This window comes from Symphalangus syndactylus, chromosome 15, assembly GCF_028878055.3.
Source record: "Symphalangus syndactylus isolate Jambi chromosome 15, NHGRI_mSymSyn1-v2.1_pri, whole genome shotgun sequence".
Lineage (NCBI taxonomy): Eukaryota > Metazoa > Chordata > Mammalia > Primates > Hylobatidae > Symphalangus > Symphalangus syndactylus.
The window spans coordinates 89863563-89888269 of NC_072437.2; the positions used below are offsets into that span (position 1 = coordinate 89863563).

General features: G+C 39.3%; 1 protein-coding gene across 12 annotated transcripts in view; it reads right to left on the bottom strand.

Moving 5' to 3' along the window:
- The window catches only part of NEK5 (NIMA related kinase 5), a 105146-nt gene that overhangs the window by 74641 nt on the left and 5798 nt on the right, over positions 1-24707 (bottom strand). For 8 of the 12 annotated variants that reach the window (XM_063619216.1, XM_063619212.1, XM_063619218.1 and 5 more), the window contains exons 3-11: positions 20429-20525; positions 13056-13153; positions 11281-11364; positions 11127-11197; positions 9104-9190; positions 5302-5356; positions 2571-2771; positions 2412-2493; positions 224-357 (exon numbers count right to left, since the gene is read on the bottom strand). In XM_063619216.1, the coding sequence (XP_063475286.1) occupies positions 224-357; positions 2412-2493; positions 2571-2771; positions 5302-5356; positions 9104-9190; positions 11127-11197; positions 11281-11364; positions 13056-13153; positions 20429-20525 (909 nt within the window). Of the gene's footprint in view, positions 1-223; positions 358-2411; positions 2494-2570; positions 2772-5301; positions 5357-9103; positions 9191-11126; positions 11198-11280; positions 11365-13055; positions 13154-17016; positions 17116-20428; positions 20526-24707 lie in introns of all 12 variants that reach the window. The other 4 variants (XM_063619214.1, XM_063619213.1, XM_063619217.1 and 1 more) reach the window with 1 other exon arrangement.

Genomic DNA, 24707 nt, shown 5'->3' on the forward strand with positions numbered 1-24707 from the left:
GTGGCACACGTCTGTAGTCCCAGCTACTCTGAAGGCTGGGGCAGAAGAATCTCTTGAACCCGGGAGGCGGAGTTTGCAGTGAGCCGAGATCGCGCCACTGCACTCCAGCCTGGCAACAGAGCGAGAATCCGTCTCAAAAAAAAAAAAAAAAAAAAAAAAAAAAAAAAAAAAAAAAGAATATACCATAGCTAAAAAACACAAAGGAAGGTTTAGAATGACTTACAGATCTGGCCTTCTGGGCTCCAGCTGGTGGTCTCCATTCATTTCTATGCAATATAGCATTCCTTTTAATTGGCACAGATATCCTTGATCTTGGTGGGCACTTTCCCTGGAATCTCACTTTTTGTATTTTACACTCTTAATTAACCAAAATAAAACAGCTTCAATTTTTTTAAAATTGTAAACCGTTAATACTGATACTTGTAAGAGTATAAACATAAGCTACATTTCATAACACAGTAAGTTTACTTTTTAGCCAGAGATATTTTACACACAGTGAGAGTACTGATGAAAAATATGCAATTTCTTTAAATGAAAAAAAAACATTTTTTCAGAGTCCCTTTGCATATTTCTAGTAATACATAACATCACTTTTTTTCAGAAAAATAGAAATTAATATTAACATTTACAGAAACAATACGTATGGGGTAATAATAAAAGTTATTAAATTTGGTCATTAGAGCTTGGGTTATCAGGCCACTCCATTCATGCCACATTGTTTGGAATTTATGAGTAGATCTTCTCCCTTTTTTTTTGTTGAGACAGTCTCGCTCTGTCACCCGGGCTACAGTGCAGTGGCAGGGTCTGAGCTCACTGCAACCTTCACCTCCCGAGTTCATGCGATTCTCGTGCCTCAGCCACCCAAAGAGCTGGGATTACAGGCATGGGCCACCAGGTCCAGCTAATTTTTGTATTTTTAGTAAACACATGGTTTGGCCATGTTGGCCAGACTGGCATCAAACTCCTGGCCTCCAGTGATCTGCCCTCCTTGGCCTCCCAAAGTGCTGGGACTGAGATATGAGTAGATCTTCTAATGCTTGTCTTTATCTCCATCAAAATTTGTTCTTGGGCTGGGTAAGGTGGCTCGCACCTGTAATCCCAGCAATTTGGGAGGCCAAGGTAGGAGGATTGTTTGAGCTCAGGAGTTCGAGACCAGCCTGGGCAACACAGTGAGACCCCATCTCAATAAAAAAAAAATTGTTCTTGTTCTCCTATCTTACCTAGATTAGAAATATGGACAATACACTGTCCCATACTCTATACTTGTCTATTTTCTAAACATTCTCAATCTAGACTGGTATACAACAATGTCAGTCAAATTAAATGGCAAAGAGGCTCATTCATTTTCTCTTTAACTTTCCTTGATTTTAGAATCTCTATCTCAATGGATAACATTTCCCAATCATGGATTCCTTTGAGAGGTTTTCTGCTCCTCCTGATATTGTAAGTCCAGGCATTCAGTTATAGCTAAATTCTGGGGCTTTGACTTTCACAGCATCAAATGAATTAGTAATTTTCTCTTTCTTAATGCACCCCTCCCTCTGACACACAGCTTAGCTGATTCTTGACACCAGGACTAAAATAGTTTTCTCCAGCCGGGCGCGGTGGCTCACACCCGTAATCCCAGCACTTTGGGAGGCCGAGGCGGGCAGATCACGAGGTCAGGAGATCGAGACCATCCTGGCTAACACAGTGAAACCCCATCTCTACTAAAAAAGTACAAAAAATTAGCAGGGAGTGGTGGTGGGCGGCTGTAGTCCCAGCTACTTGGGAGGCTGAGGCAGGAGAATGGCGTGAACCCGGGAGGTGGAGTTTGCAGTGAGTGGAGATCGCACCATTGCACTCCAGCCTGGGCGACAGAGCGAGACTCCATCTCGAAAAACAAAAAAAATAGTTTTCTCTATTTATTACTACCATAAAATATCTCCTGCCTTCTTTGGGAACCACAAAGTAACAGTTCTTACTGTTACAAATTAGGCCCCAAGATCCTAACTTCAGCTCCAATGGTCTTTTGCAACAGAATTCTTAATTGCCAGTCTATCCTCTTTCAGAAAAATAAGTTTCATCTCATCATCCATGTCTATCTGCAACCTTCTCCCACTCTGTCCCTTCACTACACAAAAGTTAAGTTTGGGCTCAACCTCTTCAAGCATCTCTATTAGCATGTCCTCTGCTTCATGGAGGTTTCCTGACTAATGAGAAGGAACCCTGCAAGTCATGCATGAGCTAGATATACAACTTTCAGGCACACTCACTAGTTGCCATTTGACAAGATGATTTTTCTCCTGATTATACTGCTTGTATTTTTTAAATGTCCACTTTCAATATGTTTGGTGAAATTTCCTTGCATTACTCTCTGTGTGAGACATGTGTAATAAATACTTTTGATTGCACGGCAAAATCACACTTACTCTGGACCACCTTCCCAGCATGTCGAGAAGCTGGCACTCCTGCTCTGCATATAAGCATGTGATTGAATTCTTCCTGAATGACCTAAAACCGAACACACGTGTCAAGGACCTGCAACCCAAAATCTCTGCCAAAATCCAAACGGTCACCACAAAACTCACCTCAGGAGTCAAATATTTGGGAATAAGATTCTCTAAAAAGGGCCTTTTCAAAATGGAATTTATGGATGGTCGGTCTCGAGGAGATACTTGAAAGAGCTGAGATATCAAGGAATGTAGCTCACGAGAAAACCTTGGAGATACTGGGGCAAAATGTGCTTGACAAATCTTCAGAACCAACTGCTGTAAGTTGTTACCCTCAAACTGAAAGGACAAGGAGCAATGATACTAAATCAGAGAAAAGTTACTAAAGTAACAAATAATAAAAGTGTTAAAGTAACAAATATACCAAGAAGCAAAACAATGTTTTTAAATTGTAGTTAGAAGCACTAGGGTCACCTGTAATTCCAGCAATTTGGGAGGCCAAGGCAGGAGGATCACTTGAGCCCAGGAGTTCAAGACCAGCCTGGGAAACATAGACCTCATCTCTCCAAATCATGGTTTTTAAACATTTGCTGGGCTTGGTGGCATGAGCCTGTGGTCCCAGCTACTTGGGAGGCTGAGGCAAGAGGACTGTCTAAGCCCAGGCGGTCAAAGCTGCAGTGAGCCGTGATCACGTCACTGCACTCCAGCCTGGGTGACAGAGTGAGACCCTGTCTCAATCAAAAAATAAAAAAGAAGCACTATGGTCCACCCTACATTGTTTTCATCAACTAATCTTTCATAAGCAGATACTGCAGTTACTCAACAAGATGCCATGTTATTTAAAACAAGTTTTTATTTTGTTTTAATTTTGTCTTATTATCAAAATAATGTTTACTCATAATAAAAAACTGGAAGGTATAGGAAGTTACAAAGACAGGGGAAAATATGTATAATTTTACCACTCAGAGGTATAGCTCCTTCTGATCTTTTTTAAAAATGATGTTTATTTTACAAAGTTGAGGTCATACTGATAAGAAATTTTATCTCTTGCTTTTTAAAATTAACATAAACATTGTTTAATTTCCTCTGAAATGCTTCATAGACCAGAAATCTTCTATTGTATGAAAACAATAGTTATTTATACATAATAATATTCAACACCATGGTGTAGCAATAAAGGTACACATTGGCCTGGCATGGTGGCTCACGCCTGTAATCCCAGCACTCTGGGAGGCCAAGGTGGGCAGATCACCCGAGGTCAGGAGTTCAAGACCAACCTGGCCAACATGGTGAAACCGACTCCACTAAAAGCACAAAAAATTTAGCTGGGTGTGGTGGTGGGCACCTGTAATCCCAGCTCCTCAGGAGGCTGAGGCAAGAGAATTGCTTGAACCCAGGAGTCGGAGGTTGCAGTGAGCTGAGATCGTGCCACCGCACTCCAGTCTGGGCAACAGAGCGAGACTCCATCTCAAAAAAAAAAAAAAAAAGGCGGTACACATTTTGGTCAGACACTGGCTGTGCAACCCTTGACAATAATTAATAACAGTAATGACAGCTGTGGAGAAAAGAGTTGATGTAGCAGGCTCTCCTCAGAAAGGCCTGCTTAGAATGTTGGCCCATGGCTGGTGTCTAGGAACTAAGATTTCAGAAGAATTCCCACCATTCCCTGAATGTTAAGAGTGGCTCTCTTTGCCTCAGCTATTTATGTGAACAAAATAGTTTATGCTGAACACCTGCTTTCTTTCCAGGAGTCTGGAAGTTTGGCATATGCCAGGTAGAGGGTGCCTATGTGACCAGTCCCCAGTAAAAATCCTGGGCACTGGGTATATCCGATGAGCTTTCTTTTTTTTTTTTTTTTTTTTTTTTTGAGACGGAATCTCACTGTGTCGCCCAGGCTGGAGTGCAGTGGCGCAATCTCGGCTCACTGCAAGCTCCGCCTCCCGGGTTCACGCCATTCTCCTGCCTCAGCCTCTCCGAGTAGCTGGGACTACAGGCGCCCGCCACCACGCCCGGCTAACTTTTTGTATTTTTAGTAGAGTCGGGGTTTCACCGTGGTCTCGATCGCCTGACCTCGTGATCCACCCGCCTCGGCCTCCCAAAGTGCTGGGATTACAAGCGTGAGCCACCGCGCCCGGCCCCGATGAGCTTTCTTATAGATCGCATTTCACAGGTGACGTGGGTAACAATGCTGGAGGATTTGGCACATCCCATGTGACTTCTGGGAAAAGACTCCTAAAAGCTTGTGCCTGGTTTCCTGTGAACTTTGCCCATGTACATTTTCCTTTTGCTGAACATATCTATTCATACACTAATTAATTAATTAATTTATTTATTTATTTTTTATTTTTTTTGAGATGGAGTCTCGCTGTCACCCAGGCTGGAGTGCAGTGGCGCGATCTCAGCTGACTGCAGCCTCTGCCTCCTGGGTTCTAGCAATTCTCATGCCTCAGCCTCCCAACTAGCTGGGACTGCAGGCACGCACCACCATGCCCGGCTAATTTTTGTATTTTTAGTAGAGATGGGGTGTCACCATCATGTTAGCCAGGTTGGTCTCCAACTCCTGACCTCAAGTGATCCACCTGCCTCTGCCTCCCAAAGTGCTGGGATTACAGGCATGAGCCACCACGCCAAGCCCACACAATTTATTTTTAATGGAAATATGCTACACATACTATTCTCCAACTTGGACTTTTTACTTTATAATATTGCTTGGACATCTTTCCATGTCATCTATCATTATTTTAAGTAGCTTATCCATATAATTTTTAACAATCTAATAAAACCAAACATTAACCTTTTTCTCCCAGAAGTTAATTTCTTTTCTACAATTCCAATAATTCAAGATTAGTCTGACAATGAGCATACTTACAGGATGTTTGAGTGTGCAGAGCTCATATAAGACACAGCCAAGAGACCAAATATCCCTAAAGAAGATAAGAGTTTACACGCCAAGAAAATATCCATAATTCTTAATAAAAGCTTTTATCCTTACAGTGCCTTAAATTTGTGTTACTTTACCATTTTATGTAAGTTGATCAGCTTTTACAAATGCTTTCAGATATATCATCAATTCTTATTAGAAGATAAGAGGTAAAATGAAAACCATTTGTAGTTTGTCAGATTTCTAGTCGAAGAAAGGCACACAAACTTTGCTACAACCTGGTGGCTTAATATTTAGTTCAGCTTCCTGCTCAAAAACAATGTATGTGTGATGAAGTGTTGAGCAATTTGGAGGAGGCAGACAGAACTCAAACATGGATTTGTTTTGACTCAAAAGGTAATATTTGGTTGATTTTGAAAGATATATCCTACTCAAGGCTTTTGACAGAACCAAAGTTATATTATGTAATAAACATAGTATCTGATTCTCAATAAACATTTAAAAATATACTTAAAATATATATCATGAGCTTTGCTCCTTACAGATTTAGTATTTCATAAATATTTATATGTGATTGGTTTGAGGAGTTATTTTATAGAACAAAAAGCACAATTAAATCTAAAAGATCAAAAAATGTCTAATGAGAAGTCAAGGAGTCAAAGCAAGAAGGAATCATTAAAGTGAGGAGTGAGGTAAATGGCTCCTCTAGCAGCAACGCTTTGTGCATGGGTGTGTGTGTATGTGTGTGTGTGTGTGTCAGAGAGAAGGAGAGAGAGATAGACTTATACTAAGGGTTTGAGTACAAAAGGCGGTAAGTACAATAGACGGTAAGATTGGTGAGAAACAAATTTGTGGGATTTTTTAAATAATTTTTTTTCATTAATAAGGTTTCGCCATGCTGCTCAGGCTGGTCTCAAACTATTGAGCTCAAGCAATACTCCCTCCTTGGCCTCCCAAAGTGCTGGGATTACAGGTGTGAGCCACCTGCACCTGATCCAGGAAACAAACATGAACTTTCTAGACCTTCTAGAAACTCACTGACCATTTCACACCACACAGACTTTTGTCTTTACTAGGGCTTCCACAGACCCAAACCTCTCTTCTGTTCCCAGAGCACCCTCTGTAGCCAGGGTAGAGAATTCATATGCTCCCAGGGCTCAGGCCAGTACTGCAGCCACCTGGGGGTTGGGTGGGGCCAGTTGCAGGCCTGAGACCATTCTGCATATTGAGGACTGTGGTGAACCAGTCCTCTAATGGAGCCAGCAGCTGATTATTGCTAAGATCTTCCACATTTTCAGAGGTACAAACTATGCATATTTTAAAGTCTTTCAATATTTAATTTTTTTTTGGATGTAGTGACAGGGTCTCACAATGTTGTCCAGGTTGGTCTTGAATATCTGGACTCAAGCGATCATCCCCCTCAGCCTCCCAAAGTGCTGGGATTATAGGCATGAGCCACCATATCCAGCAGTATTTAAATGTTTATTCAAATTCTCGAAAAGCAGTACAAGCAAACAAAACAATGCAGCTGACCCAAGGCTGTCTGTGGCATGCCCTGCTCTGAACAGCCTACTTTCCGTCCAACACACCCTACCTGAATTCCTGCACAACTAACTTGAGGCCAAACTTCTTGGTGCCAGGGGATGTCTCAAAAAAAAAAATCCCTGTTATTTTATTATGCAGAGAAAATCTTACTATTCTTTTTGTAAATCTCTATCATCTGAGCTTTGCCTTCCATTTATCTCCTTCAAAGTCCAATAGCCAAGTATCTCTTGGGCATTTTTTCCTAAACAAAAGGACAATTAACTTCCAAAGGGAACTCAGTCTTCCTTATCGCCAACTTGTTCAATGGCAGCCAGCTTTGAAAAATGAAATTTTTTTCCTTCTCCTTATAGGAAGCAAAAGCTCCTCTTCACCTTTTCTTGCAGTATACATTAACATTACTGCTGAGAGCCAGGTGCAGTGGCTCATACCTGGAATCCCAGCACTTTGAGAGGCCGAGGCGGGAAGATCACCTGAGGTCAAGAATTCAAGACCAGCCTGGCCAACATGGTGAAACCCCGTCTCTACTAAAAATACAAAATATTAGCTGGGCATGGTGGTGCATGCCTGCAGTCCCAGGTACTTGGGAGACCGAGGCACAAGAATTTCTTGAACCCAGGAGGCAGAGATTGCAGTGAGCTGAGATCACGCCACTGCACTCCAGCCTGGATGACAGAGCCAGACTCCATCTCAAAAAGACAAAAAAATTATTGCTGAGAACCAGACTCTGATATCATATACATAAAAACTAACTGGGTTTTAAAGCTAGAAGACACCTTGAAGATTACCTAGTCAATACTCTCATTATTATGAGTTAGGGAACTGAGGCCCACAGAGGTCAACTGACTTGGTCAAGTTGGCAACTGAGCCAAGACTAGGATTCCTAGCTCCTAATCCAGTGAGCGGTCACCAGACCACACTGTCTTCTACTTCATCCTCTTCAATCTTTTCTTGCAATAGACTAAACAGTGCTTCAAAGGTATGAACATATAATACAAAAATGGACATCAGAGTGACTGCAATTTTCGATGTTATTTTTTATACCACTTGTATCTTTAAATGAAGAGAAATGGCTTTCTTCTAAACAAGTTCGAAACCTTCAGGTAACACTGCTCAGAGATAGTCACTGGGATCCCCATTTTGTGGCAGGCCAGGTCTTACCAACGCAGGCCTCCATCACAACTGTTTCTGTACTGACTGAGTGGTGAAGTTAATATTAAAAGCTAAAAAAGGCAGTGCCCAGCCAGGCACAGTGGCTCACACCTGTAATCTCAACACTTTGGGAGGCTGAGGCAGGCAGATCATGAGGTCAGGAGTTTGAGACCAGCCTGGACAACATGGTGAAACCCCATCTCTACTAAAAATACAAAACTTTAGCTGGGCATGATGGCAGGCACCTGTAATCCCAGATACTCAGCAGGCTGAGGCAGGAGAATCGCTTGAACCTGGGAGGCGGAGGTTGCAGTGAGCTGAGATCGTGCCATTGCACTCTAGCCTGGGTGACAAGAGCAAGACTCTGTCTCAAAAAAAAAAAAAAAAAAAAGCCAGTGCCCTTATACAAACGCTGTAATGTAACAAAAGTCCATCAAGAGTTTTGCCTAGGCCTTTCCTGGGCCTTAAACCATGACAAAATAATGAAGGAATTCTTAACAGGAGCCATTTAAGATTAAACAAGTTTTATTGGTAGTCTGAAGAAACTCCTCAGGCCTCCACAAACAAGTTTATTGGAGGTCTGAAGGAACTCCCTAAACCTCCATGATTTAGCAGGAGACAAAATAAGGGTAATCACCCCAGGACCTAGACCCATTTAGATTAAGTAAGCTTACTGAGGCTCCAGAAGAAAGTCTTCAGGACTCAGAGCTTAGTTATAGATTAAAAGGAGTTAATCACTATGTCTTTAAATGAATGCACACTTACACATAGACATATAGCTTAAAAGGTGTATACGCTCTGAAAAACTTTGTAATTTTGAATTGGTCTGGTGATAATTTCCAGGCCTTCTCCCTGTACTGGTTACAGAAATAAAAACTCTCTTCCTCCCCAGTTCATCTGCATCTCATATTGGACCGCGAGAAATAGCAGCCCAACCCTCAGTTTGGTCCGAAACAATTTCACACATGAAGAAAATGAAATTACAAAAGTACCATAAGAAAGAGAGAAGAGATTTGAATTTTAGTTTCTGGAATCTTCATTCAGTGTCATCCATCAGATTTTACTGACACTTTCAAACTAAGAGTCAGCAACTTACGTTTTATTGTTGTAGGGTTTATTCTGACAGATCTCTGGGGACAGGTAGTAAGGTGTTCCAATACAAGTTCGAGCAAGTTCCATGGAACTAGTAAATAATATTAAATAATATATCAGCATGATTTTTTATTGGAGTAAGAAAAGTCTTAAGACACGGACATGCAAGAAAAAATGTGAAAATGGATAACACAAGATTTGATGCATACATGTGTTAGAAGAAAGCAAAACACTGTATGTTGATAAAGTAACTAAATCAGCTGATTTTTAAACTTACAATTCACCTCCCAAAAATTTACACATTAAAATATATTTTTTATGGCTTAAAGACTCCACAAAGAGATGAAATTATCATGTTATAAAAATCTCTCAGATGTAGAGATTATCAAATTGCAACCTCATGATTTAAAACTTGGAAAATACAAAAATGAATAAGGGAGAAAAAAGTTACCCAGAATCTTAGCACCCAAAACAACTATTGTTAAAATTCTGATATATTTCCTTCCTGTCTTTTTTCCACACATATTTTTCACATAACTGTGATCACAATGTATTTAAAATTCAGAATTCCATTTTCTTTACTTAGTATAACAAAGTTATCAAGAAGTCTTCAAAACCATAAATGTTTATGATATATTCAGGTATATGGCCATGGCCATTGCCAAGCTTTATTAAATTTAACCATTTCCCAATTATTTAGGCATTTACGTTATTCCAAATTTCAAATTATTCCCTTGGAAGAAATTCCCAGAAATAGAATATTTAAAAATCTCTTGATATATATTGCCACCAAATTGTCTTCCAAACAGGTGCACCAATTTATTCTGCTAGAAAGTGTGTAAACCAAAAATAAAATTCTAAGCCCCCCAACCAACTCATAAACCCTCCCTTTGGCCAAGGACATTCCAAAGTTAACCTGAAAAACTAGTTTGGGCCATGATGGGAAGCAGGGTCGGATGTGCCTCATTATCTCCTCCTCCCCTTTGGAATTCAGGCACAGTTGACCAGCATTAACATTAAAACAGACCTTAAGACTGACAAAGCAGACTCCTTGTAGCAATAAGATACCAAAGTCCAGCCTGACTCTAGTATAACATCACATGACAGATAGCAGGCCTGAAAGAAATCAAAATATTTTACCCCAAATCATGTTTCTTTGTCCATATCTTGAAATAGTCCTGCAAAGGTATCTCTTGTGGGGAAAATCTACATTCTGAAGAAAATTCCCTTCTTTTTCCAAGGCTTTTTCCTGATCCAGGAAAAAATTAACTAAGAGTCTGGCACCTTTTTAAATCTGATAAGAGGAAACATTTACAATCTATTCTCTCTGAGGCCTGCTACTTGGAGATTTCATCTGCATAATAAAAACCTTCATTTCCACAACCCCTTATCTTAACCCAGACACTCCCTTCCACTAATTCCAGGTCTTTAGATAGACTCTTTCAATCAATTGCCAATCAGAAAAGTTTTTAATCCACCTATAACCTGGAAGCTCCCTCCCATTCTTCCCAGCTTTGAGTTGTCCTGCTTTTCTGGACCAAACCCATGTACATCTTATTGATGTCTTGCATCTCCCTAAATGTACAAAACCAAGCTGTAGACTGGCCACCTTGGGTACATGTTCTCAGGATCTCCCAAGGGCTATGTCACAGGCATGGACCTTTGGTCACTCATATTTGGCTCAGAATAAATCTCTTCAAATATTTTACAGAGTTTGACTTTTTTCATTAAGAAGTGTAAACCTGCCTATTTCACTGAATTCTCTCTAGCTTTATGTGTATTACAGTCACATCCATATTTGATAAACTGGAATCACACTACAGAATATTAGCAACATCATTCTATTACACCACGATTTATCTTGAGAATTTTAATCTCAAAGTACCATCTGATATAATGCATTTACATAAAGCTACCTAGAATTATTTAGACAACCAAGATTTTAATATCTTCTTAATCCATGATACCTAAAAATACATATTTGGGCTATTTTGACTAGAAAGAAAAATTATTTTCAAAGTACTTACTTATTCAGGACTCTTGCTATACCAAAGTCCCCAAGCTTTGCCACCATTCCATTCTTGCTAAGAAAAATGTTCTATAAATGGAGAAAATGTCATGTTGTTTGAGGTACTTCAACAAAAGATCAGTTCTGTCTTAGTCTTCTCTCTGAGCTGTTACCTGAGCTTTTATGTCCCTGTGTAATATCTTCCTGTCATGAATATGTTTTAGTCCTAGAGAAATCTGTACAAACCAACCAAGGATCTATAGAGAGAACACAAAACAAAGCCACTGAATAGCCTGGTAGTCACTGAAATGTCTTCATGGTAACATGCAAAAAGAAAGAAAAGAAATTATACACACACACACACACACACACACATATAGTGTATGCGTATTTATAGGAATGAAGTTAATAAGTACACTTTATCATATTATTTTCATTTTACAACTAAAAAAATGGAGGCACAGAAAAGTAATCCAAATATCACTGGTATCAAGGGAAATTCCACATGCAGAAAAAGATAAGTAGAAGCAAGGGAAAGAGGCCTGCCGTTCATGATTTTCTTTTGTTCCTACTTAACCCTGGGGTGCTAACTGCATTGTAAATAGTACACAAGCAGCCCTGTTTCCTGATAACCTGGGAGCCATTGGTTCTTCCTTTACAGTGGAAGGAGGGTGACAAGGGTGGGGAGAGAAGGAGGAAGAAATGGGGGATCTGTGAGGTTGTTAGGAATTGTAATAAAATATCGATATATCTAATATAAAACCAACAAATACTTTACCTTTGAAGTTTAATTTTATTTCTAAGTCATGATTTGATTTTATCTTTGTTGACCATAAGCCTCTTTATGAAAATGTGTTCTATGCCTACAGAGATTTATTTAAACTATTCTAAAATTTCACTGGTTCTTTGTCTGCCAAATTATACAGAAAGAGGAAAATAATAGGAATAAAGCTATATTCCAGACACTAATATTCAGTTGTAATTTTAGTTCATTCCCAACAAAAAGAAATGTAACTCAAAATTTTGTCATGAGAAGCATTTTTATAAAATGTGGCAAAATAATACCTAGATAAGAAAAAAGGGTTTCTATCAATATGGAATTTAATATATAATATAAATGAGCATACAAAGAATGCTTGATTAATCTTACAGAAGTTAGAGATATTGATTCTTTAATCCTTCATATATTCAAAATATTCAACTTTAAGAGGAAATTCTATGGGCATGATGCTCTTACATGCTAAAATAGAACAAAGAAACAAATGGCCAAAGGAAAGATGGTGGGCCTTTCCTGTGTGCTTCTTGCGGCAATGGCCTTACCATCAATCATATAGGAGCTAATTCAGATTCCTCTCCACACACACAAACCTGTCTCCTTCATGAGTACCACTCCCAAGAGGGTTCCAAGGAGGCTTGGAGTATAGAAGAGAAATACATTTGTGCAAAGAGAAAGTGGGAGAGGCCATTATTCTTCATCTTTTATCTCCCAGTCTTAATAAACAATGAAACTAAATAGGCATTGCCAAGACAAGCTTCTATCCTCCCTAGCAAAGTGGGATATCTAGTTTAAAACAGAGCACCCAATGGTAAAAGAGAAAACAGTGAAGCTATAAATATGTCATATGTTAAATGGCTAAGGAACACTCACATTCAGATTTTTTTTTAACCATGAAGACTTATCTCAGAGGCATCCTACATGAGATTGTCCAAACAGACTATCTTTTCTCAAGAAAATCTCACTCTCTAAAAAACAATTCAGTTTAAGTTCAATTGCAAACTTGTTCTGGACTAAATCTACCAAGAATATTGATCCACTATTTTATGGTTTGAATTTCTCTACCAAAACACATGCTTTATATCAACATAGTCTACTACTTATGACATTATAAATTTAATTCTCCCCCCACCACACATACATAAAATTAAAAAACAAATTAGAAGTTTTTACCTGATCTTCACTAAATAACACACCCCGTTGTCTATTGATCCTTTTCATGAGATCCCCTCCATCACAATATTCCATTACAATAAACAGCCTGCCATTCTCTGTAAGAAAAGGAATCATTTGGTGCTGGAAGGATTTCAATATTTATCAGTCATGTTCTGGCTGTGGAATCAAGATGGACTAGGTTCTAATTCCACTATACCATTTATATTTCTTAGCTCTGTGACTCTGGGCAAGTCACTTTAACTTCTCTGTGCCTCATTACCTCATCTGTAAAATGGAAATATTATAGAAATTTCTTCTTTGGATTGTTGGAAAGATTAAATGAGTTAATCCATGTCAGATACTTAGAATAATGCCTGTACATAATGAGAGTTTAAGAAATGTTGGCTATTTTTATTAATACATTCCTTTGAGAGATTAGAAATCTGCTGTAAAAATAGCAGCTGTGACTCTTTCATAACACCCCAGGAAGAATTAATAGCCCCTTCTTGAATTTGGGCATAAAGCCATATTTATATGGTACTTATTTATCTTCGTTGTTGAATACAATAGAAACTCTTATAACTGACCTCTGCGTAAACCACTCACTAGATTACAGGACACTCTCCATTGCTATTGACCCATCAAGGTTACTACTAAATACTACTAGGCTCTCTAGTATGTCCAAGTACCTCCACTCTTACCAATTGAACTGAATCTTACCAAGATCATTGTGTTTTTTCCCAAATATGTTTACGCCATTTATTCTTGTCTTTGTAACAGAAACTGATGAAATATGAATAGAAAATGAAAGGTGATTATTTTCCAAAAGCCATGCTGAATATTTTGGAGGACTCAGTACAAGTGAGTAGTTTTTTAAAAAAATATCTATTGACCTAAATGTTGATGGGATGAATGAAATATAACTGGAAAACTCCTAAAAGGATTACGTACAGACTATCCACAAATTCTTGTTCCACATTAAAGAAAAGAAACTAGAAATTCTAAATAAGACACATAGCTTACGTAAGAAAGAAAATTCAGAACTATAGTCAGTGGACTCATAATCTACCAACTATAATTCTGAATTTTCTTGAACTGTACTGACTTATTCTTGTCTTTATTACATAAACTGATGAAATATGATAGAAAATGAAAGATGTGGGCCAGGCGCGGTGGCTCACGCTTGTAATCCCAGCATTTTGGGAGGCCGAGGCGGGCGGATCATGAGGTCAGGAGATCAAGACCACGGTGAAACCCCGTCTCTACCAAAAATAGAAAAAATTAGCCGGGCATGGTGGCGGGCGCCTGTAGTCCCAGCTACTCAGAGAGGCTGAGGCAGGAGAATGGCGTGAACCCGGGAGGCGGAGCTTGCAGTGAGCTGAGATCGCACCACTGCACTCCAGCCTGGGCGACAGAGCAAGACTCCGTCTCAGAAAAAAAGAAAGATGTGATTATCCCTCCAAAAGCTATCCTGAATATTTTGGAGGACTCAGTAAAAGTGAGTTTAAAAATAAATAAATAAATAACCATTGCCTAAACGTTGAATGAAATGAATGAAATACAACTAGAAAACTTCTAAAAGGATTGTGCACAGATTATCCACAAACACTTGCTCCATATTAAAGAAAAGAAACTATCCTTTGACAAATGCTTGTAATTTCCTTAAATCTTTTTTCTTTTTTTTTTTTTCCTGGCCATTTCCACTCAAAGGATGATTATGTCTTCTTATGTTAAAATATGTTTGTATAATTGCTAGGATCTAAATGTCTTTGTCTTCCCCAAATGTATATGTTGAAATTTTAACCCCCACAGTGATGGTATTAGGAGGTACAGGGTTTTTGGAAGGTGACTAGGTCATGAGGGTGGAGCCCACATTAATGGATTGCTGTCCACGAGAGAACCCTCTCCCCTTCCACCATGTGAAGTCACAATGAGGCGGACCATCTATGAATCAGAAAGTGAACCCTCACCAGACACTGAATCTGCCTGCACCTTGATCTTGCACTTCCCAGCCTCTAGAACTGTGAGAAATAAATTTCTGCTGTTTATAAGCCACCCAGTTTATGGTATTTTGTTATAGCTGCTGGAATAGACTAAAACAGATGATTTTCTGCTTTAACCAGCTTTCTTCATTAGCCAACCAACTACCAGCTGGGATCTTGTTAGAAAAGAAGGATTTCTACTCACTTGTTTGTCTACACTTCCTTCTTTTGTACCTAAAACAGTAGTTAGCACATCAAACGGGCTTAAATGTTTGTTGAGTGGATCATGAAAAACAAACAAACAAAAAAACCCCGAAGGAACACAAAACATATGCGCCAAAATCAGTCTTATAAGCAATTGTTGATAACATTTTCCCCTGTAGTACCCACTAAATGCCAAAATCTCTTGCCAAATATCTATCTTTTGCTATCCTACTCTTTAAAGTACCCTAACCAACTTTACTGTGGATATCAGTAACCTGGCAGTGTCTACCCTTGGTTGCTTCTAATTCACAAACCATGCATCTTCTTTCACATATTTCAATTTTTCCTCCTCTCTTCTTTAAGAGTCAGATCCATTCATTTATTAACAAACTTCTATTGAGGATATGCAAAAGCAAGGAATGCTGTGTAGGAATAAAAAGCAAAGAAGCCATCCATTCTACTGTTAAGGAGGCAAAGTCTAGTTGGGGAGTCCCTCAGCATTGGGTGAGAAGTGCTGTGAAGAAGTCTGTAGGCTGGAGGGTGGGGAGAAAGTGCATGCAAGTAAGACTGGAGATCTAGGAAGGGTTCTGAGAAGATGCTTCCCAATATGCCTTAATATCTAGAGATCGGTTATTTTCAGGAATGTGTTACTTTTAGGAGAATTGATGTTTCTTATCATTGAAGCTCAGTCATTAAAAGGTCTGCCACAGCAATGAAGGGATGGCAATTTCAAAACCATGGAAGAATCAGAATAATGAAACAGAGGAGAAAGGATTTCATCTCACTTTCTTTTCACCAGCCTCCAACTCACTCAACCTTACACTGGCTTTTGGTGAAAGAAACTGACTGACTCAAAATTCATCATGACAGAGATAACTTTTTTTTTTTTTGAGATGGAATCTCGCTCTGTCGCCCAGGCTGGAGTGCAGTGGTGCAATCTCGGCTCACTGCAAGCTCCGCCTCCTGGGTTCACGCCATTCTCCTGCCTCAGCCTCCCGAGTGAGTAGCTGGGACTACAGGCACCCGCCACCATGCCCGGCTAATTTTTTGTATTTTTAGTAGAGACAGGGTTTCACCGTGGTCTCCATCTCCTGACCTCGTGATCCGCCCGCCTTGGCCTCCCAAAGTGCTGGGATTACAAGCGTGAGCCACCGTGCCCGGCCGACAGAGATATCTTAAAGAAACTACTGGCCAGGTGCAGTGGCTCATGCCTGTAATCCCAGCACTTTGGGAGGCCGAGGTGGGTGGATCACCTGAGGTCAGGAATTTGAGACCAGCCTGGCCAACATAGTGAAACCCTGTCTCTACTAAAAATACAAAAATTAGCCAGGCATGGTGGCGGGCGCCTGTAATCCCAGCTACTCAGGAGGCTGAGGCAGGAGAATTGCTTGAACCCGGGAGGTGGAGGTGCAGTGAGCCAAGATTGTGCCACTGCACTCCAGCCTGGGTGACAGAGTAAGACTCCATCTCAAAAAAAAAAAAAAAAAAAAAAAAAGAAAAGAAACTACTTAATGTCAATTAGCAGCATTATCTGACTGTAAAATAAGGATTTTAGGATTTTTCCCCATTAGACGCTGTTAATTTTCTATTTATTGGAAGTGTCGGGAAAAATCATTTATGCTCTCAAATTTTCCATCTGCTGTAAAGCTCATGGATCACTGATACTTCAAAACAATCGAAGGGCACTAAATAACCTTTTTATTTGTCAAGTTTCAACATTTATTAAACAATTATTATAATTCATTCTAAAATGCACTTTTAAAAAATCAAGGGCCTGGCACAGTGGCTCTCACCTGTAATCCCAGCACTTTGGGAGGCCAAGGCTAAGGCAGGTTGATTGCTTGAACTTAGGTGTTTGAGACCAGCCTGGGCAACATGGCGAAACCCTGGCTCTATAAAGAAAAAATTACAAAAATTAGCCAGGTGTGGGGGTACATGCCTGTAGTCCCAGTATTCAGGAGACTGAGGTGGGAGGATCCCTCAAGTCCAGAAGGTTAAGGCTGCAGTGAGCTGTAATCACACCACTGCACTCCAGCCTGGGCAACAGAGTAAGACTCCGTCTCAAAAAAAAAATCAAGATTGTTTCTTACAGACATTGGCATCTTCCAATCAGTTGCTGTAGACCTGGCAGGCTTAATGTTTTCACTGCCTAAATAATTTTTAGCATACCTTAACCAACTTTGTTTGCTTATATTTTCTATGTGTGCATAAGAGTAATATAAAATAAAACTCTGTGTTTAAATAAATGTAAAAGAGCTCTTTCTGGCCAGGCACAGTACTCACAGCACTTTTGGAGGCCATGGCGAGAGGATCACTTGAGGCCAGGAGTTCAAGGCTGCAGTGAGCCATGATCCAATTACCCCAATTGCAAGCAAATGAAATCTGTAACAACCTAAATAAGCTTGGAAGAGGACCATGAGCCACAGATAACAGTCCCAGCTGACACCTTGATTTCAACTAGCTGAGACTCTGGGCAGAGAATCCAGCTAAGCCAACCTCAGGCTTCTGAACTACAGAAATCAAGAGATAAAAAATAGGTGTTGTTGTTAAGCCACTAAATTTGTGTTCATTTGCTATGTAGTAATAGAAAACAAATACAACAGCATGGGAATTTTTGCCTATTTTGTTTGCTGATATATCTCCAAGACCTAGAACATGCCTGGCATATAACAGACACTTAATGATTGTTTATTGATGGAATTTACATGGAATTAATTTAGTCTTAGGAAAATATCACTACATTCTCATTATTTTTCTTATGTTGCTTCAAACCAATAAAAACATCCTATTTTCTTTTTTCTTTTCTTTTTTTTTTTTTTTTGAGACAGTTTCACTCTTCTTGCCCAGGCTGGAGTGCAGTGGTGCAATCTCAGCTCACTGCAACCTCTGCCTCCCAGGTTCAAGCGATTCTCCTGCCTCAGCCTCCCAAGTAGCTGGGATTACAGGTGCACACCACCATGCCCGGCTACATTTTTTTGTATTTTTAGTAGAGACGGGGTTTCACCATGGCCAGGCTGGTCTTGAACTCCTGACCTCAGGTGATCTGCCCTCCTCAGCCTCCCAGGGTGCTGGGATTACAGGCGTGAGCCACCGCGCCCGGCCAAAAACATTCTGTTTTCTATAGACAAACATTAGAGCCATGGTTCTTACAATCAGAGATAAGCCATTTGAGGGAAAACAAGCCTTTACCTACACTCTCTAAAAGAGGCTGCAAGGCCCTCTCAGGCTTTTAGATAAGCTCAGTAGTTCAAGTCCCAGCAATCTGCCAAGCAAACTCAAAGGCATTACAATAGCTCTAGTTTTCCTAAACACAGGGGTGCTCTACTTAAAAAGAGTCATAAGAAAATGTAAACTTACAGTATCAACAAACACAGCAGAGGTTATGTATACTGTAAAAATGACCTTAGTTTTGCAAAAGCTTCCAGTGGTAAACTGTCCTCAAAAATCAATCTCACATGGTATAAGGAAATACTCCAGCCTCTAAAAGTGGTCCAGTCCATTTGCTCATTCAGTAAATAGGTATTAAGCAGCCATTGTGTGCTAGATGCCAAGGATCAAGTGGCGAGCAAAACAGATGGAGCCCCAAAATTCACTAAGTTTACTATGTAAAGGGTGACAAATATGAAACAAATTCATAATTATATAAATAGACATATGTAAGTACAACTGCTGTGGAAGAGAACCAAAGGGAGCTGTAATTTGAATTGTGAGTTCAGAAAAGGCCTGAGGATAAGTAGGAGTTAGCCAGGGAGTCACAGTAATAACCTCAAACAAAATAAATAAGAGAAAGATCATCTTATAGCATTATCAGTAGCCAATGGACAGGAATGCAGGGCACTTTATTCAGTGGCTTTCCTTGAAAGTTATTCCATGCAACCCAATTCCAGACCAGGTATACTGTTCTGCTCCCAGGAAGACCTCAGAAGAGTCCCAAGAGCTCTTTTTAAATACCCAGAAGCCAAAGAAGGGCCATACACACAGAAGTACTTTGAATGTAGTGGTTTTAATCAGTAAGGAACACAGTGCCCTGCACAGTGTACATACTCCAGACACAGTGGCTGTATTTATTTATTGACTGACTTTTACCCAACTGATGATGCTTGAAGATATTGAGGTTAACACTTCTGCTCCATGAACTACTTATCAATCTTAAAACAGCCCTGTGCTGGGGACTGGGCTGGGGAATGACCCCTCATAAAACTGTCAGCACATACAGCCCTGTCACAACTTAAGACACACCTGACATACTGTAGATTTGTTTATTGTCTATCTCTTCCCACTAGAATATAAATTTCATGAAAACAGGGATTTTCATCTGCTTTGTTCACTGCTATATTCCTGACACCTAGAACAATGCCTGGCATATAGTAAGCATTCAATAAATATCAGTTCAGTGAATGAATGCTGTCTGACCAAAGCCCCTTCATTTATTATTTATTTTTTACCTTTGGACTACAGTGATGGGTGGAGGCAGAATTGTATTCAGGTGTACGGAGGAAGGGAATTCCTTCCCTAAAGTTCTCAGCAGAATTGTATTCAGGTGTACAGAGGAAGGGACTTCCTTCCCTAAAGTTCTCCCCCTCTCCGTGGCAGTGTGCTAGGCTATGGTGCGTGGCTGTTTGCTGGCTGGCTCTCTGTAAGAGGATTACACAGTCCCATCTGTTGCCTAAGGATATGCAGGATCTCATGTAAGCACAGTACCCCCCCAACACACACACACAAACACACACATCCTAGCAGGGCTTTGAGAGCGATAGTGTGGTGGGCTCTGTGTTTTCCCCTCTTCTCTTGCTTATGAGAACAGCTGGTTCCTTATCTGAGCTGCTCCTTCAGGCTGGGCCCCAGACTCAAGACCTCAGCCCACCACAGCTAGCATGTAATGTAAGTGAGACATAGATGTGTATTATTAAAAGTCACTTAAATTTGGGGGTTACTACAGCAAAGAAGCTAATAAGCCAGTCATTAATTTTTTGGGAGAGTGAGAATTAAGGAGAGGCAGAAAAACAAGAAAACATAAGAAAGCTGTCTACAAAAACTTACTAGAGAGGAAATAACGAGGACGTCTCAAGCTGCAATTTAAGTAAATGGGGAAATGACCGATTTACAAAAATTAATTTATACACAGTCCTTAGGAACAAATCTTTTTACATATGTCAACATGCCTATACTTTATAAAAATACTTAAGGAATATTTGAAAATCAAACCTTGAAATGAATTGAAGAAGGCTACAATGTTGGGATGTTTCATCTTTTCCAGAAGAATGACTTCTTTCTTGGAAGCTTCTTTTTCTTGTATGGGCATCTAAATTACATTAAGAGACAGAGTAGTCTATAAAGCTAACTTGGTTTCAAGAACATGCTTTCTGCTCATTTCCATCTAAAATTCTCTAGGATTTCACTGGCTTTTAATGTCACTTTGAAAACGATCTTTCGATGGCAGGAAACAACATTTCTAGAATTAGCAGAGTACCCTATATCTCATCAATGGTTTGTCGACAATCATCATCAAGAAAATAAATATTTCTGGTGAAGTTTTGCTATATTAAAAGTTGGACTGGTGGTACTGTGTTCATTATCTAGCCATATGGAGCCATATTTTAATATCTATCTTTCAGTAGCAAAGGAATTCTTTATAAAAATGCAACATTCCAGGAGCAATCACTGCTGAGAACAAATGAAATCTAAAAAAAGAAAATGTGTCATATCCCACAGAAATCAGGCCAGTAAAATTTTGTATTAAGATGACTATATTTTTCATTTTCAAATAAAAATTGTCTTGCATGACTTCATTTTAGAAGTATTTGGGTGTATTTTCTTGTTCTACTTTCATCTATAGACAATACTTTCGGGGTTTGGTGCCAGTACCAGTGGCCACGCCTCATTTCTACTTTTTCTTCCTTATTCTTGATGCTTTGCTGACTTGTCATTTCTACCCTGACTTCCAGCCCCTGACTGCCCCGCTTTTCTGATGTCCACGGGACCTCCACCCATTAGAGGTCTTCAACATTGGCCAGATTTCTCATTCTCATTTAGACTTAAGAACTTCTTAAAAATTAATATTCTCAATTCTAGCTTCCCTACATCTCAGCTAAAGGATCCTTCAGTAAGTTCCTTAACACCTCTAAGCTTCAGTGTTTCCTGCCCCAATTTAAATTGTATAGTCAGTACATAGGAGTTTCAAAACAAAAACAGCTAAATTACTCCTACCAGCTGGATACATTTAGCAACTTTAAAAACTCCTAACTACTATTTATTTAAAAGAATATTATAAACAAAATTAAAAGACAAACAAAAGGTTAGGATACAATATTTGTACCATATATGACAAATATATTTATAATATAAAAATTGATGGCAAATAATTTTTAAAAAGGCAAACACCCCAACAGAAAAATAGCAAAGTACAAGAATAGTCAACTCGAAAAAAACAAGAGAAGTAAAAATGGCTGATAGAAAAAATATTCAATCTCATGCAGTAATCAAAGGGATAAAAACTACAGCAAAATTTGGCTGGGTGTGGTAGCTCATGCCTGTAATCCCAGCTTTTTGGGAAGCCGAGGCAGGCAGATCACTTGAGTCCAGGAGTTCAAAACCAGCCTGGCCAACATGGCAAAACCCTGTCTCTATTAAAAATACAAAAAATTAGCCAGGCGTGGTGGCACACACCTGTGGTCCCAGCTACTCAGGAGGCTGAGGCAGGAGAATCTCTTGAACCTGGGAGATGGAGGCTGCAGTAAGCCAAAATCACGCCACTGCACTCCAGCCTGGGTGACAGAGTAAGACTCCATTGCAAAAAAAAAAAAAAGGAATAAAAGCTAAAACAAACTGTAATATAGTATTCCATGTATGAAATTGGCAAAGATGAAAAGAATGTCAATAACCACTATTGGCCAGAAAGCAGCAAAATGAACACTCATTTCTGGTAAAACTACACAAATTGATAAAATATTTCTGGGAAGGCAGTTTTACAATATATAATATGAATCTTTAAAATGTTCATTTTTGCGGGGGGTGGTCTGTATCCTGCTGAAGAAATTTTTCTTTTTTTTTTTTTTTTTTTTAAGACAAAGTCTTGCTCTATCACCCAGGCTGGAGTGCAGTGGCATGATCTTGGCTCACTGCAGCCTCTGCCCACTGAGCTTAAGTGACCCTCCCATCTCAGCCTCCTGAGTAGCTGGGACCACAGGCAAGCACCACCATACCCAGCTAATGTTTTATATTTTTAGTAGAGATGGGGTCTCACCATGTTGCCCAGGCTGGTCTCAAACTCCTGGCCTCAAGTGATCCAGCTGCCTCAGCCTCCCAAAGTGCTGGGATTACAGGCATGAGAGAAATGTTCTTATTTTTGACTAATTCCTCTAGAAATTTATTCAAAGAAGATAATAAAAGTGTACAGAAGAGTTCTCATACAAAAGACTTTGTTACAGTGTTTTATTGCTAGTTTTTAAGTTACTCTAATAATGGATGCTTGTTTTAAGTCAAATAGAAGTGAATAAGGTAAAAGTGAAACTTCCCTCTTTCTTTCTCATCTAGCCCACAGATGAAAGCCCATAGGTGGTAACCTTACTCTTAATGGCAAAAATGCAATTACTTTTGCGCCAACCTAATACTATATTCCCTAGGGATAACTGTTGTTAATAGAGCTTTTTATTTCGTGCATATATAGGCAAGCATATATACATAGTTTTGTTTAATAAAAATGAATCATACTTTACATATTAAATGTTATTGAATCGTAGCCAAAAAACCAACCAAACAATATAACTATCTGAAAATAGAAAAAGAGTTAAATAAATTACAGGGGTGTTTTGCTAGCTTTTCTTTTTTCTTTTCTTTTTTAAGACAGAGTTCTGCTATGTTGTCTAAGCTGGATTTTAACTCTTGGGGTCAAGGGATCCTCCCAACTCATCCTCCAGAATAGCTGGGACTACAGGCACTTGCCACCATGCCCAGCTAAATTATGGTATTTTTAACCTGCTACCACTTTAATGCTATGCAGTCATTAAAAATAAAGGGAGGCAACGTATTATCATGGAAAGAGCAGAGAAAGACTTAGATGCATCTGCTGATTACTGTGCATCCTGAAGCTAACTGCTTAACCTCTTTAGCCTCAGCTCTTTCACTTGTACAGTGAGGGTAATGAGAGCTACCTTTTAAGTGGTTGTGAAGATTAAATTGAGTTGATATATATAATAAAACACCCAGGATGGTGTGACATATAATGGACACCCTGCAGGTGGTCCCTTTATCATTAGTGTGAAACATTTAATATCATTATATGACATTTTATTATACAAAAATATTGAATGAGATGAGGAAATATTCACAATATATTGCTAATATAAAAAACTGTCACAAAAGAGTATATCTGGGCCGGGTGCGGTGGCTCACACCTGTAATCCCAGCAGTTTGGGAGGCCGAGGCGGGCAGATCATGAGGTCAGGAGTTCGAGACCAGCCTGGCCAACGTAGTGAAAGCCTGTCTCTACTAAAAATACAAAAATTAGCCAGGCATGGTGGCACACGCCTGTAGTCCCAGCTACTCAGGAGGCTGAGGCAGGAGAATTGTTTGAACCTGGGAGGCAGAGGATGCAGTGAGCAGAGATCGCGCCACTGCACTCCAGCCTGGGCGACAGAGCAAGACTCCGTCTCAAAAAAAAGAGTATATCTACCATGACACCAATCATTCTAATAACTTGTATACTTATGCATTAAAAATAGTCGAGAGAAATTCAGCAAAATGTTCATAGTGATTAAGAAAGAGGTTACATGCTATTTTTATTTTCCTCTAAATGGTCTTATTTTCCCCTTTGGTTCTTTTCAAAATTTCTACAATGAACATTTTTATTTTCACAATTGAGGAAAGATAAAACACTTTTATTTGAGCCCAGAAGGAAAAGAACATGCTTGATAATGGTAGGATGATAAGAGAAAATATTAGCTTTTTGGTACTTGTAAGAAAATAAGCAATTTAGTTCTGGGGTCTAGTGTAGGGAGTAGGGAGGCATTAGAGAAAAGAAATATAAATTTCTCTAGATAAGAAGTAATGAAAAACTACATGAGAGTAGATAGGAAGAAAGAAGTAATAAATGTTAATATTGTGACACAGATGTTACAGGTAAATTCGATAACATAAAGATATGGGAAAACAAGAATAATGAGGTCTAATATAAGATTCTACTTATTTATGGCATGGTGACAAGAGTAGTTCATGAGTAAAGTGATGAAAAATTGGTGCTCTATTAGAAAAATACAGTCAATTTTTGATTATACTAAAGAATGGGAGAGATGCTATGAAATGAAGCAATGTATATTTTTATAGAGATTCACCTCTCAAATATTTTCTCTTTATATAGAATTAAAATGGTTTTGTAATTCCTAAGTATATACCAGCTTCACAATAGAGCAAGAGGGCCTGAAAGCATCTGTCCAGTGAATCATCTATCCAATAAGAAGTTATTGAATATCTCCTGGCACCAAGCATT